Below are 14,957 nucleotides of genomic sequence, written 5' to 3'. Positions count from 1 at the left end.
CACAGAAAAAAAGAGTCAGTAACACTCTATAACAGCACTCTCTGTCCCACAGACCGCATACACCATCCCTATTCTGGCCTTTGCTTTTGTCTGCCACCCTGAGGTCCTGCCCATCTACACTGAGCTGCGCAAGTAAGTCGATGCATTAAAGCAGCACTGCCTCTGTAATCTGCGTTTTGTGCAAATAGGCTGAATAGGAATCTCATGCTTTTCTCCCTGCAGCCCAACTCAGAAAAAGATGCAGCACGTTTCCAACATTTCCATTCTGATCATGTACACTATGTACTTCCTTGCTGCTCTTTTTGGATACCTGACGTTCTACAGTAAGTTTAACACTTTTATGTTTGCTTAACTACCACACTGGATTTTGCATTTGGCCCAGGATTATGTTGCATGTCCAGCTTTGGTTGGCAAATAGTTAATTTTTAATCTCTTATCTGATAGGGGCTGTAAAAATAAATGCATATCAAAATTCATTTTACTCCATCTAGCTAGTTTTGAATGCAAGAACATGCCCTGTGTGTTTGCGGATTTCTTATTTTTATTTTTTTTTTTATTATTATTATTATTATGCATGCTTTCTTTGTTTAATTGTTTTCCCTGTTTTTTGGAAGCTTGCTTTAAAGGCACTTTATAAAATAGTTGTTGTTATTATTATTATTATTATTATTTTTCAATATTTGAATATTCACTAGAGATCATTCTGAAATATTCAAATCATAATGTGTTACTTAGCATGCATTGTAAGAGCTGCAAACTAAGTAGATGAATTGTCTAATTTTGTCCAGCAACTGTTGAGGCCGAGCTTCTGCACACATACAGCAGGATCGACCCCTACGACACTCTCATCCTCTGCGTGCGTTTGGCTGTGCTCACCGCCGTCACGCTGACTGTGCCCATCGTTCTGTTCCCAGTGAGTTTAACATGTTCATATGTTCATATCATAGAGATTTTGAGCATTTTTACCACAGTATATCCACAGCGTGATTAAAAAAAAATCATACACCAAGCAAAAAGTTATAGTCTCCTCTGCAAACTTCAGTGCCTTTGCAATGTGCTACTCATGCCAAAATAACCAGGGATGATGTAAGATAAACATCCTTTTATTTGTGAATTATTTAATTGGCTGGATTATTTAAAGCAATGCTACAAGGTTATGAAATACAGTGGTTTTCAACCCGGGGGTCGGGACCCACTAGGGGGCCTCAGCACACTTTGCTTAGAAAATGGCTTATAATTATTCAAAATGAGGCAAAGTAAGTATAAAAATGCAATAAAGCACCTAAAATCCAAGATATAAAATGATGTTATATTACTTGATGTAAATTGTTCCTACATTTAAAAAACATGCATCACCATGTGTTTACATCACACTGTAACTAAAATGAAAAACAAAATGGAAAAACACTGCATTGATCCAATGTTTATGCCCATTATAGCAGCTCAAAACTGGTTAATAAGAAACTTCTGGAATTTGCTTATTCTGGTTTTTAATTATTTTAATATAATGCCACTAGTTTCTGTATATAAAAAGTCTGGAAACAAGAAGTTTTGTCATTACAGGAATATCTTAGCCTTCATTTTTGTCTTGCAGAATAGTAAGACCTTGGAGATGAAATGTTGAGAAGCAATGATGTAATACATGAATCATTTGGATTGAATAATACAGCAAATAATAACTACATTGTGATATATACAGTTATCACAATATAAAAACGATTGATGCTGCCCATGCATGATTGTTTTTTCTGTACTGTATGAGAGGCTCAAAAGTCATTTCAGTCATCAAAAATGGCATTAAAAACCTCAAGCTTCAATCTGCTACATTTTCTTAAAGGTGCGGAGAGCCATTCAAGAGATGATATTTCCTAATAAGACCTTCAGCTGGATCCGACACATCGCCATCGCCGTCATTCTGCTGACCTTTATCAACATGCTGGTGATCTTCGCTCCCAACATCCTGGGCATCTTTGGCATCATTGGTGAGTCCTTCAGTCATCACTGGTCCGACAGCCCAAAATCCAGAGCGGTCAAATGTGCTTTCTGATGGGAAACAATTGTGTGTTCAAACATGTGTCAGAGATGCCAAAGCAAAGACTCCCGTTGGCGTCACTTGTGTGTCTTGTTTTCTCAGTGCGGGTAAGGGACGCTGACATTGTCTCCGGCCTTGAGAACAGTGTCAAATGTCACCGTTGCCTGTTTGAACAGATAATGTTGTGCTGTTAAATCAATATTTTTGTGTTTAGCTCATATTATTGGAAAGAAGGTGAGGGTCAAGGTTCGTTTTGATCATAATGGAGAGGAAAACAAAACAGATCAATGATCAACTTTTTTTTCTTTTTTGAATTATTGAAATAAAAATGATTAGGCATAATCTTTTATTATTATGTGTAAAAATGGCTATGAAGCAAATTTTAAAATTTGTGATATTAATTTACAAAATGATCAATTTTTTAACGTTTTAAAAAAAATTTGAAAACTATTCTTCCTTTCAGAAATCCTTTGACATTGACCCATGACCATAAAAATAAGACTGAAATTGTTTTTGTTCTAATTTCACTTTTCCATTCTCATTTTCATCAGCAAGGAAAACGTTGCTGGAATTCTAATTGCCATCATGTTTAATTGTCATCAGTGTCAGATTTAATTGGATTCAGCTGATTAGCTAATCTGCATTTGGCCTGTTCTTCCTCCTCCAGGTGCAACGTCCGCTCCGTGTCTTATCTTCATCTTCCCTGCTGTCTTCTATATCCGCATTGTTCCCAAGGATAAGGAGCCAATGCGCTCTACCCCCAAAATCTTTGTGAGTTTTGTTTATGTGATTTCTGACTACCCAGAATAAGTACATTTTGAAAACATAGTTGTCAAGGCAACATTTCTCATTTTAATTTAGTTACTCAATGTACTAAAATAACTGAAATATAAATAAAAACGATATAGACATGTTACACAAAAGTTATAATAATTGATATATTTTCATTTAAAATAAAAAAATATAAAAACTAATTCTGAATATTAATTTAAAAATACTATTATTGATACTATATTTTATTGATACTAAAATAACACTGACTAGAACTAAAACTATAAAAAATTGTTACTTAAAATAAAATAAACTTTAATAAAAAAAAAATAATATTAAAAACGTAAAAAATGATTTTACTTCAGCTAGCTGCCAAGTTTCTGTATTTTTCTATTTTTGTATAATTCTAAATAGTTTAGAAGAAAATGCATAATAATAATAATAATAAATAAATAAATAAATATATAAATAAATAATAATAATAAAATAACAACAACAACAACAACAATAATAATAATAATAATAATAATAATAATAAAAAATATGGACATATAAAAAAATATATATTAAAATGAAAGACACAACAAAATTACTAAAACTTTAACTAAAATTTAATTGAAAAAAGAAAATATAAAATTTAATTCAAAGTACTACCAAAACTATAATAGTATATACTTATTATACTGGACTGATCCAAGGTTTATGCTACTTTATTCCAGTTAGATTCTGATACAACCCATCCGAGCTGTTTTCTTCAGCTCTATATCATCACATCTAAGGATTTACATAAAGTTTATATCTTTTCTACTGGAAAAAAGACCGATGTGTAGTAGAAAATAATTTGTTACTGTACATTTTTGGAATATTTTTGCATATCAGTTCACAAATTATTCTGAAGCCTTAATTGTTTATTAAATTGGCCAGAAAGAGATTTAATTTGATTAATGACTGAAAATATTTTTCTCTTTCTCAGGCTGCCTGTTTCGCTGGACTGGGCGTGTTGTTTATGATAATGAGCTTGAGCTTCATCATCATTGATTGGACGACAGGCAGCAGCAGTGCTCTGGGTGGCCACTAGGAGACAAACTCTGATGATGAATGTGTGTTTTTGTGTATGTGCCTTTGTATGAGAGCGTGTGGCGTACGTAAGGTTAGTGATGTAACATACTGAAAGGTGATCTGATTTATTTTATCTGAATTTTCCTGCCTGTTATAATACAGAGGATGCCCTATCCCACTGTGAGAAGGAAAAGGTGAGGGGGACCCAAAGCAACATCCCATTTTACACAGATAACTTGCCATCAGATAATAGGGAAAATGAAAAAAAAAAAAAAAACAAAAAAAAAAAGGTTTGATAAATTCACACTAATGTTTTGTATTTTAAAACCTGTAAAAGTGCTGATCTTGTCGATTTGGGCAAATTATTTTTATTTATTGAAGGGTTAGTGCATCCTCACTATACCTGTAGAAATATGCTGTTATGGCTTAAGTTTGCTTGTTGTCATTTTTATTAACTCTCACTATCTGTTTTATCAATCTAGAGCTCTTATATTTGACACGAGTTGCTGCAAGTACTGTAGAAACACATAACTGCATCCTTCTAGATTTATTTTAAGTGACGGCAAATGCATTGTACAATAGAGACCTATATATCAGATTTTACATATTTAATTCCGTGTATTACTTTGGCCACTGAACAAGGAGACTGCAGAGATTTTGATTGCTTTCTGGGAGTAAAATGAAGCTAGTTTAGTAAAGGTGGATCGGTAGATGGTTTACTCTCCAGTGGGCTTTGGACAATCAACGAGTCACATAACCACCTATTTCAGATAACTTGCAGTGTTTTCGGGTCAAGTCAGAGTGCAATTGATCATATTGCACAATTTCAGTGTGCCAAAGCGAAGGATTTCTAAAATCAAACAATATTTTCTGTTTTCCTAAAGTATGCACAGTAGAATTAGAATACAAGGCGTGCCTTGATCACATAGAGATTTGAACAGTGAAAAACATATTTATTTAAATGTACCGAATATATTTTGCAGTTCACTGGATGAGTATTAATGTATGTTGTAGTATTAACGCGTACAATGATCGTGTCCTTTATCGTTTTTATTCGTGTTGCGTTGAAGATCACAATGCCTACTCAATGTCTTTTACACAAACGCTAGATAAGGACCTCATATACAAATACAAAACTATATTGTACTTGAAATGGACATAATCTTCCAGTATTACAATTCCAACAATCATATTAAAGGAGTAGTTCACTCAAAAATGAAAATTGGCTGTAAATGTATTCACTTTACTCTTCATCAAAACAGATTTTGAGAAATGTGGCATTACATCTCTTGCTTACCAGTGGGTCCTCTGTGGTGAATGGGTGCCGTCAGAGTCCAAACAGCTGATAAAACCATCACAATAATCCACAAGTAATTCAGACAACTCTAGTCCATCAATTAACGTCATGTGAAAGGAAAGCTGCGTGTTTGTATGCATTTTTATCAGCCTTTTGAAGTCTCATTCTGACGGCACCCATTCACTGCAGAGGATCCATTGGTGAGCAAGTGATATAATGCTCAATTTCTCCAAAACTGCTCTGATGTAGAAACAAACTCATCTACATCTTGGATGGCTTGAGAGTGAGGACATTTTCAGCTAAATTTAATTTTTGGATCAACTATTGCTTTAAGCATTTCACTGAAGTGAAGTTTGTGGTTTAGTTTGGAAGCTGCTCTCAGTATCTCACATGATAACGGTTGTAAATGTTTTATTTTCTACATCTGAGTTTAACTTGTTTCACAGTTCTTTTTCTTGTAATTCTGAGTATTTGTGGACCTTGTTTTGGTATTAGCAGTAGTTAATGAACCAGCTAAAACGTAGAAACATAAAAGACACCAGTCTTTTTTTTTTTAGTGTGAAGGAAACTTTGGAGTTTGAAATATCCATCTCTTACTCAGTGACGCTTTCAAAACTGTAATGTGTTCATATTCTGCCAAAACATTATGCTGTGCAATCCTGTTGAACAATAAGCTGTGCTAACATTATATGCCGACAAATGACTAGCTGGGTTTTTAGTGGCAGATAATGGTAAACCATGAGAAAGTGCAACAGAAGTAAAGTTTATTTGTGATATATGAAATGTAGCTAACATCATGGTTTTGTTTGCAATGTGAACCAAAAAACAAACTGAAGTTTATGCTGGAGATTGAAGTACAATGCCAACAGTCCCTAGGAGTCACTATTTAACATGGCATTTCATTTGTTTTCAATTTGTACTTTTTGAAGTATTATAAATCTAAATATACTAAAGAAAAGTGCCTCACTTTACAACCAGTTACCTTAGATACTCTTTAGATACTACCTACTTTTTTATTCCCCAATGATCCCTTTAAGTGCTGGTTAAATAGCCCTTGAACTTTACTTTTTTTTTTTTTTAAATCCTGGTTACAATGAACAATTTGTAATTTTAATATTATAATTAATTTTTTTTTTTAATATTCTTTTAGTCAAGTTATAGCCTTGCTGGGTATATTTTGCTTCAACCAAAGTAGCATTGGATTGAAGATAAAACCAAGGGTACTGCATATTGGTAATTTTGTAACATGATTCATATGGTATTCATAATAATTATGACTGAAGTTATTTGTCTCAGTGCAGCCCAGTTTATATACCTTTTCCAAACAAGTTTTGAAATTTGTTATATTTCATCTGGTACAGATCATCTGGATTTTTTCCTTTCAATAAGGAATACACAAACCAGTATTTACACGCTACATCTATTTAATTGATACAGTTGGGTTCATATGAAAAATTGTTTAATGCATTCGTATATATTGTATATAAATGTGAACTGCTTTTATTTGTGATGCATATTTAGCTTGTATAGTGTAAATAGCAGAACCACTTTGACAATAAAAAGCTGTTTTTAAACCTGTATGTGAGTTTTGTGTTTACTGTGTTACCCAACATAACATTATGTCTGACTTAAGGGTCAGATTAGGGTAAGATTAAAACTAGAACATTAATTTTGACCCTGAACCACAAAACAAGTCATAAGGGTCAATTTTTTTTAAAACTGAGATTCATCTGAAAGCTGAATAAATTTCTCAAAACCGCCTTGAAAGTAGTCCATGTGAAGTTTTTTGCAATGCATAGTATGCAAATCAAAAATTAAGTTTTGCTATATTTACAGTAGTAAATTTACAAGATATGTTAATGGAACACAATCTTTACTTAATATCCTTAATGATTTATCCTAACTGATAATTTTGACCTGTACAATGTATTTTTGGCTATTGGTACAAATATACCCATGCTACTTATGACTGGTTTTGTGGCCCAGGGTCACAATTTACTTTGCTAGTTAAGACTTCTACGATTATAAAATACTGTGATTAGTTTTTCTAACACTTGAGGGCGATGCTTGCAGATCCAAGTGGCAAATGTCAGATAGATAATGTCCGTAACTTGCATTTAAGTGCATTTATGTGTATTATTATTAATCTTAGTCTTATTAATCTGCATCTGTGTGCTTAGTGATGAATATCTAAATATGTCTCTCCGTTTCCTTTAAGAGAAGTTCAAGTGCAAACGTGCTGTCAATTTTCAAAGTTCAATTCGCGAACGAGTCATTCTTTTTTGATTCGATTCTTTTCAAATGGCTCATTCTTTGATTCGCACATATTCGGACATATAATTTAACCCATTATATAACATGATTAGATTACATAGCGATAAATGGTACTTAACTAAAATGGATTTTACAAAAAGTATTATTTAGTTATAACAATAAAACACCACATGGGTCTTTTGGAGACACGTTTGATTATATTATTTTTGGCCACTTCCTTACATACACAACAGTGATAAAGTTGCAAGTTAATGCTAATTATATATAGATAGTACGCAGATATATAGCTTAATTACTTATTTATGAAAAGTACTTTTTTAAAATAGCCTATGGAAAAAATATTACGTAGATAAATTTATTATTCTAATCATTAAATCTGTTGAACTTATGTTTTTATTTTTGTAAACCAACAGAAACTGAATTATTAGAATTATTTAAACAATATTTATGCACTACTAAGATTTTATTATTAATTATTATATTTTTTATTATTTAATAAGTGTGCAAATTATATATATATATATATATATACATACACACACACATACAGTAGTCAACATTTGAAGTGGATCAAAACCTTTCATCAAAGTTGTCCTAAAACCTAACCTGTACATCTCTCTCTCTCTCTCTCTCTATTATATATTTATTAAACGTGAGTTATGATTTGAAAGAATCAGTGAATCATTTTTAACCATCTGAGCAAACTGATTCGCTAAAATGAATCGAACATCCCAGCACTAACTTAGTTGTTCGGAATCAGCAGAAAACTACTGCATTTCCCACAATTCACGCGCAGTTGTTCATCTGTGGGTGGGTGTTGCTGCACGCTTTGGCTTTTTCACATTCTTACGCTCTGTTTATTCCTCAGAAGAAAGCAGCGCTAGCGGAGCGCCACGCCGAACGCTGCAACATTCTGATTTCGAATTTTGAAATATTTTAAATCGGCCCGTGCCAGGATAGATATGCAGAACGTTTGAATTTGAAATAAAACACCAGAGCTGTTTGGCGGCAGAATTTCTCACCAGTTGGATACAATTTTGCTTGCAGAAACAGACATCTGATTCAGTGCAAGCAAATGATTTTGATTTCAGGAACTGTGAGCAGTAACGTTAGATGAGAGCGCCGACGTCGCGGCTGCTCTTTGATCTGAAAGGAGGCGCTAAAAGAAGGACGAAAGATTGATTGATTGATTTGGTGGGAAACTAAGCAACTTTTTAATCGCGTCTACACATATTCGAACCCCCCTGATTGATGGAGAATCACAGGCCGGGGATTTTCGGAATCAGATCTTTTCAACTGTGACACTTTGCGCCTTCATAGCACATCTGTCAATCCACGCGGCGTCTTTTTAGGTACGGTTCTTGCGCGAAACGGACCGAGCTGATCTGACCCATTCTTTGAAGTTTGACGCGCGCACGGTTCGATCATGGGCTGCACGGTGAGCGCAGAAGACAAGGCGGCCGCCGAGAGATCAAAGATGATCGACAAAAACCTGCGGGAGGATGGAGAGAAGGCTGCGAGGGAGGTGAAACTGCTCCTGCTCGGTAAGTCATGGCACGTCATGTGTGTGTTATTTTCAGCGGCTCTGTGTGTTCAGAAGGCTCCCGCGAAACATTTCGTTTTGCAGTGCTATTTGTCACACGCTTGCATAAAAACAACATGCCAGCACTTTGCTACTCGTTTGGATGAGATGCAGGCATTTAGTATGATCTGATGTGCGGTGCGGTTCTGTTCGTGTATGATAGATAAACAGGATAGATGCAAACACACCAGCATCCGTCTGATACGCGTTTGCTGTCTTTTTAATCCACAATATTATTTACAAAGACAAACAGGAATAAAATACCATTTTTTTTGGACATGTACCATGAAAATACCGTAGTATACGTTAAAGCAGCTTTGCATGAAATATAAATACTACAGTGGAACATCATGGTACATCATGGAACATCATGGTACATCATGGAAAATCATGTTTTTATATGATTCATGATAAGAGATGTACGAAGCATGGTGTTTTGGACATGCACCAATGCCATGGTGTAGTGATGATTTCAGATGGTATAACTATGGTACAGAAAAAATCATATAAAAGTACCATGATATTACCATCTGATATGGGCATGTATGAGAAGAACAGCCGTTAAGTATCTCAATGATCTGTCGGCACTGTTGTATGTGACATTAAATATAAATAATAGTTTGCAGAGTGCATAAGTAATTGATGCTATAAAGTGTGTAATCTAGTTACATTATCATCAGTAATGTTGTTTTTATGCTGGTTTTGTCATGTAATGCCATTTAGCTTATTCAGGTCAATTGCAGATGTTTTCAAATGTAACCATAATGCATTATGTAACTCTTCTACTATACTTCCATTAGCTATACTCACCTCTGCCTTTAGAAAAAAAAAAACCCCATAGCTATCAATGATTAATTATGTGGTTTCCATGGATACTGCATTGTCCCTTATGCTCATGTGTTTAGGCTTGGTCATAAATAATCTTCACTCTCTTGTTGTTTGTCTAAGATGGTTTAGAGGATATTCAAATATAACATTCCACTAATGTTCACAACATTTTTAAACCGGGCTTTCAGAAGTAACGTTTTCATAATTTGATGGGAACGTTAACAAAGCATTCTTTGGTTAGCTTATTTGTATCAATAACTTGGCATTTTATGAAGAAAACAGGCATCCGGGAAGGTGCACACATGCTGTTTGATTTTTAGCAAGACAACCGGGTTAGAAATAAACAAGAGTCTGCAGGTAGTGCTATTCTAGAGTAACCCTGCTGTGAGAATCAGATAAGTACAGCTCTAAACAAAAGACTTCACCATTCAATTATACTTCATTAAAGCTGAGTGCTCCCGCTGTAACCAATCCATTTTTATTTTGTCAGGTCCATTGGTGGTAAATGAAAGCATGGTTGATTTGGAAAAATACATCGGAGAGGGGGAAGAAATGCACTGTTCTGTAGTTACTGTATGCATATACACACCTGTTTAATGGCTCTCAAGTCATTAATTATTATAGTACCCAGATCAAAAAAAATCATCAGTAGAGAAAACCGACTTTACAAGCGCAGCTGATGTGCAAAATATTGTGCAATATTGTGCAAAATAATAAATAATAGTAAATAACTGATAATATATCAAATAACATACAATTTACAGAAACTGTTCACCATTTATTGTCAAGGCTGTTTGTAGATCTTTTTTTTTTTTTTAATTAATTAATACAATTTTTTTTTAGGTGAAACCAGGGGAGGCTAGGTTATCAGAAAATTTCCAAATATTGTCTGATTCATTTGCATGGCCGATATATTAGTATGTCAAAAATGTTGGGTCTGTTTTGTCCATGCCATATTTATGTAGTCTGGTTAACACTGTTATGCAAAGCATGTCTGTTGACTAAATGAAGTAGACTATATGTATGAAATAGTTGCCCTAGTAAACAGAACATGTTTTCAAAAACCACAATAGAGAGAGAGGATATGATAAGCTACTTGTTTTTTTACCCTAGTGCACGCAATTTGTCAGCAATCAGGCACTTCACTTGAGTTTGGTTGTACCAGAGTTGGTCATAAAACAGATAACGAGACGTGAATCTTAGTTAGTTAGTGTAGTTGCTTAAACTGTGGCCTAATTCTGGATGGAGCCTCCTTGCACTTCGGTGGGGCTTCGCACAGTCGTAAGCTGGAGCGTTTGTGTCCTCTATGTCATATCCTGTTAGTGGCACAGCATGTGTGCTCTGATGCTGACAGCATGGGGACAGGTGTGACAGCGGCGCTCTCCACAATACACTTTACCCTACGGAGAGAGCAAGCAGGAGTGAGAAAACAGGGCAATGTGCCTGGGGAATAAAGGAGACAGGCTTTAGATGTAATCAAAAAATTGGATGAACTTAGCTTGACACTGATTCCCCCAGGCACATATACCATATTCAACTTTAAAAATATCTGCATGTAAATAAATAAAAGCAATCCAGAAAGAACATATGCTACATTATTCAGGTCTCAGGCTAATGGTGTTAAATCAGAAATGAGACGCGCGTCACCCAGCGCTCAAGTCTTGACTGGTTCAGTGTAAATATGGGTTTCCACACACCACAGTGTTTACACAGCTCCCACTAATGACTTCTTACGGTCAGGTCTGAAAATGATAGATGACCACAGCAGTAATCTCATGCCGTGTAAACACAGTGCAATTACTCGTCAGAACCATATTCTGCCTTGTTCAGCGTTTTCACAATATTGCTAAATGTACATAAATCATCAGTTTGAAACATCCAGATTGTGAAAGTAATACTGGCTGGGTTACTTTCCATTGTTTACAGACTCAAATCAAGCACCTAACAGGTAGTTTTTTTTTTTTTTTTTAAATCCTGTTATTTAAGCCTACCAGAAGAAAAGTTCACTCCAAAAAGAAAATTAGCTGAATATGTACTTACCCTCAGGCCAGGAAATTTGGAGAAATTTTGCATTGCATCATTTTACCAGTGGATCCTGTGCAGTGAATGGGTGCCGTCAGAATGAGAGTTCAAACAGCTGTTTAAAGAACTGTTTAATCACGATAACCCACAAGCAATCCACACCACTCCAGTCCATCATTTAACATCTTGTGAAGTGATGTTTTTAACTTCAAACTATTAATTCCAGCTAAAATCTGAGCCCTCCATCCATAATATTGCTTTCTCCAGTGAAAAAAGTGGCCTTCAGGAGAGAAATATGCACTGATCTACCTTAATGATTGATTTGTTTCTTACATGCTGTTTTTTGCTTCACAAGACGTTAATTGATGAACTGGAGTGGTGTGGATTACTTGTGGTGTTTTTATTCAGCTGTTTGGTCTTTAATTCTGACGGCACCCACTGACTACATAGGATCCATTGGTGAGCAAGAGATGTAATGCTACATTTCTCCAAATCTGTTCTGATGAAGAAACAAACTCATCTGCATCTTGTATGTCCTGAGGGTGCATACATTTTTAGTAAATTTTCTTTTTTTGGGTGAACTATTTGTAAATTGTCACATTTCATATTCGTATTAATACAACTCCAGCACTAGTGTTGTAAACGGGGAGCAAAGCTATTATATAAATTGTGTGATGATTCACTGGAGCTTCTAAGTGCGTTTACGTTTACATATGTGACCTTATATGTTGAGCATAATCAGAGTACAATCACGTGAAGGCACACAGTGTTCAGCTGAGTTATGATAATTTACTATGACCGATTTTAGCCTTTATTACTTTACTGTCAATTTAATAAAATGAAATCATGTAATGATAGCACATGCACTCAAAATGAGATGTCAACCTCATGAGAAACAGATTGAGTGTGTATTTAAGTAAAAACATTTTCTCACTGATATGCATTGTGGGATTGCTGTGTCAGCAAGGGCTACATCAAATATTCTCAGATCTTTCAGAATTAAGCAGTGTAATTTGTTGTCTACAAATTGAGAACCACACCTTTGACTCCTGCATATGTTGTCTAGGTAGAAATCTCTCCAGCATTCGTGACAGAAACCTAGCATTCAGACAGGCTTTTAATGATCATTTTTGTAATAGCCTCTTTCGCTCCAGAGTTCATCAGTATGCGTCATGTTGAAACCGCATGTGTCAGAATGACTGACCTTGCCAACTCCTCATGTCTCTGATGAGCAACTCGCCATTATGACACACGTCTGCTGGTCACGGATACTCCAGACTCTTATCAGTTGGGTTTAAGTTAAGAAGTTGGCAGGATGTTTGGATGCCAAGAATATCCTTGAGTCAAGCTTTGTTTTTACCTTTAAGAATGTGCCCACAACATGGACGGCAAGTGTTGAATCCCCAAACAACCGAGGAGTCAAGGTCATGTCACAGAGCAGGAAGTACTTTGTGGTTTTGTGTTTATGATAGACCAAGCTTCTTTAAACTCTTTCGTTCTGCCTAAACACGACATCTTAGGTGTACTGGTCTGGCAAAAACTCAAGGAAATTCCAAAAGACAAAAGCTTTGGGTACAAGAGTGATGAGCAGTTCCTTTGAGCTCAGGTTCTGAAAGGAGAATGGCCTGCGGCGGCAGTCACGTCACATAACTAATGGAATTGTGCCACAGAATGGGGGCAAGTGACTATCAGGAGGGTTTGTGTGCTGGAAGCTACCGTTATAGACACTCATTTGGAGAGGTTATTCTGGACTCTTTTATCCAAGACCTTTTTTAGAATTTGCATTTGAATATCCCTTGTAAATCCCTGAGGAAACGAAATTTGCAGTGATTCAGATGCACATCATTTAACCGCAGACTAGGGCTTGGCGATATAACTAGAATAATATCTCAATATTTCACACCAAATTGTATCTCATTGCCTGATAGGGTGGAATAATGGTACCTCTCATTGGGGAAGTAATTAAAATGAAGAAATATAAATGTAATTAATTTTTACATTCCGCTTAAGTTTTTAATTGAAATGAGTGCTTATATTAGTGCAAAGATGCATTAAATTCAAAAGTGACAGTACAGACATTTACAACCTTAAAAAGATTTATTTTTTAAATAAATGCTGTTCATTTGAACTCCTGAAAAAATGTACCATTTTTCCCCACAAAAACATAACATTGATAATAAGAAGTGTTTCATGAGCAGCAAATTAGAATATTAGAATGATTTCTGAAGGATCATGTGCACTGAAGACTAATGATGCAGAAAATTTAGCTTAGTATCACAGAAAAAAAAATACATTTTAGAATATACTACAGTAGAAAATGGTTATGTTAGATTGCAATAATATTTCATAAGATTATTGTTTTTACTGTGTTTTTAATCATGCAAGTGGAGCCTTTTTCAGCATAGAACGTATTTCAAAACATTAAAACATCAACCCAGAACCACTTGTCAAGTCAAGATGGTTATATTTCTCAATTACAGTTTGTAAGTTTTAGAGCTGCAAAATGATTAGTCGTGATTAATCGATTCAAAATAAGTTTGTTTACATACTATATGTGTGTGTACTGTGTATATCTATTGTACGCATATAAATACATACATGTATACATTTCAAAAAAATTGTATGTAAACACCTGTATATAATGTATGTTATATATAAATATTTTACATATAAATCTAACATTTTTTCTTAATATATACATGTAAATGTGTGTGTAATTATATATGCATGGTAAATATACACCGTACACACACATATAGTGTGTAAACACAAACTTTTATTTTGAATCGATTAATCACAACTAATCGTTTTGCAGCTCTAGTAAGTTTGCAGTTTGCATTTCAGTTAAATCAAGTCATTACTAGGTCTGCGACGATAAATCAGTTTGTGGATCGATTCTGTGATCATCCAAATGCATTGCGAATCTCTTTTTATTAAAATCTGTTGTATCTTTTGTTAAAAACCTAGAAGGCAAGTGGCTTCCTTGAGTTATCCGTTTCACTGTTTACATGTTGAATGTTGAGTCATTGTGTTGTGTCTGTGTAACTTTGGCTCATGGTGTGGAGAGAGCAGAGATCAGACCAGGATACTTC

General features: G+C 34.9%; 2 protein-coding genes across 4 annotated transcripts in view; both read left to right on the top strand.

Annotated features, from left to right (window-relative positions):
* Positions 1 to 6,737, top strand: part of slc38a3b (solute carrier family 38 member 3b) — a 28,125-nt gene extending 21,388 nt beyond the window's left edge. For all 3 annotated transcript variants that reach the window (XM_051113228.1, XM_051113227.1, XM_051113226.1), the window contains 6 exons: positions 53 to 132; positions 223 to 323; positions 789 to 913; positions 1,838 to 1,982; positions 2,700 to 2,803; positions 3,777 to 6,737. In XM_051113228.1, the coding sequence (XP_050969185.1) occupies positions 53 to 132; positions 223 to 323; positions 789 to 913; positions 1,838 to 1,982; positions 2,700 to 2,803; positions 3,777 to 3,881 (660 nt within the window). In that variant the 3' untranslated portion in view covers positions 3,882 to 6,737. The remainder of the gene's footprint in view (positions 1 to 52; positions 133 to 222; positions 324 to 788; positions 914 to 1,837; positions 1,983 to 2,699; positions 2,804 to 3,776) is intronic.
* Positions 6,738 to 8,241: 1,504 nt separating this feature from the next.
* Positions 8,242 to 14,957, top strand: part of gnai2b (guanine nucleotide binding protein (G protein), alpha inhibiting activity polypeptide 2b) — a 50,718-nt gene continuing 44,002 nt past the window's right edge. The window contains exon 1 of the mRNA XM_051113229.1: positions 8,242 to 8,977. Coding sequence (XP_050969186.1) covers positions 8,860 to 8,977 — 118 coding nt within the window. The 5' untranslated portion in view covers positions 8,242 to 8,859. The remainder of the gene's footprint in view (positions 8,978 to 14,957) is intronic.

The sequence above is a fragment of the Labeo rohita genome, chromosome 6 (genome assembly GCF_022985175.1).
Source record: "Labeo rohita strain BAU-BD-2019 chromosome 6, IGBB_LRoh.1.0, whole genome shotgun sequence".
NCBI classification, from domain to species: domain Eukaryota; kingdom Metazoa; phylum Chordata; class Actinopteri; order Cypriniformes; family Cyprinidae; genus Labeo; species Labeo rohita.
This window is presented reverse-complemented; position numbering and strand designations above follow the sequence as displayed.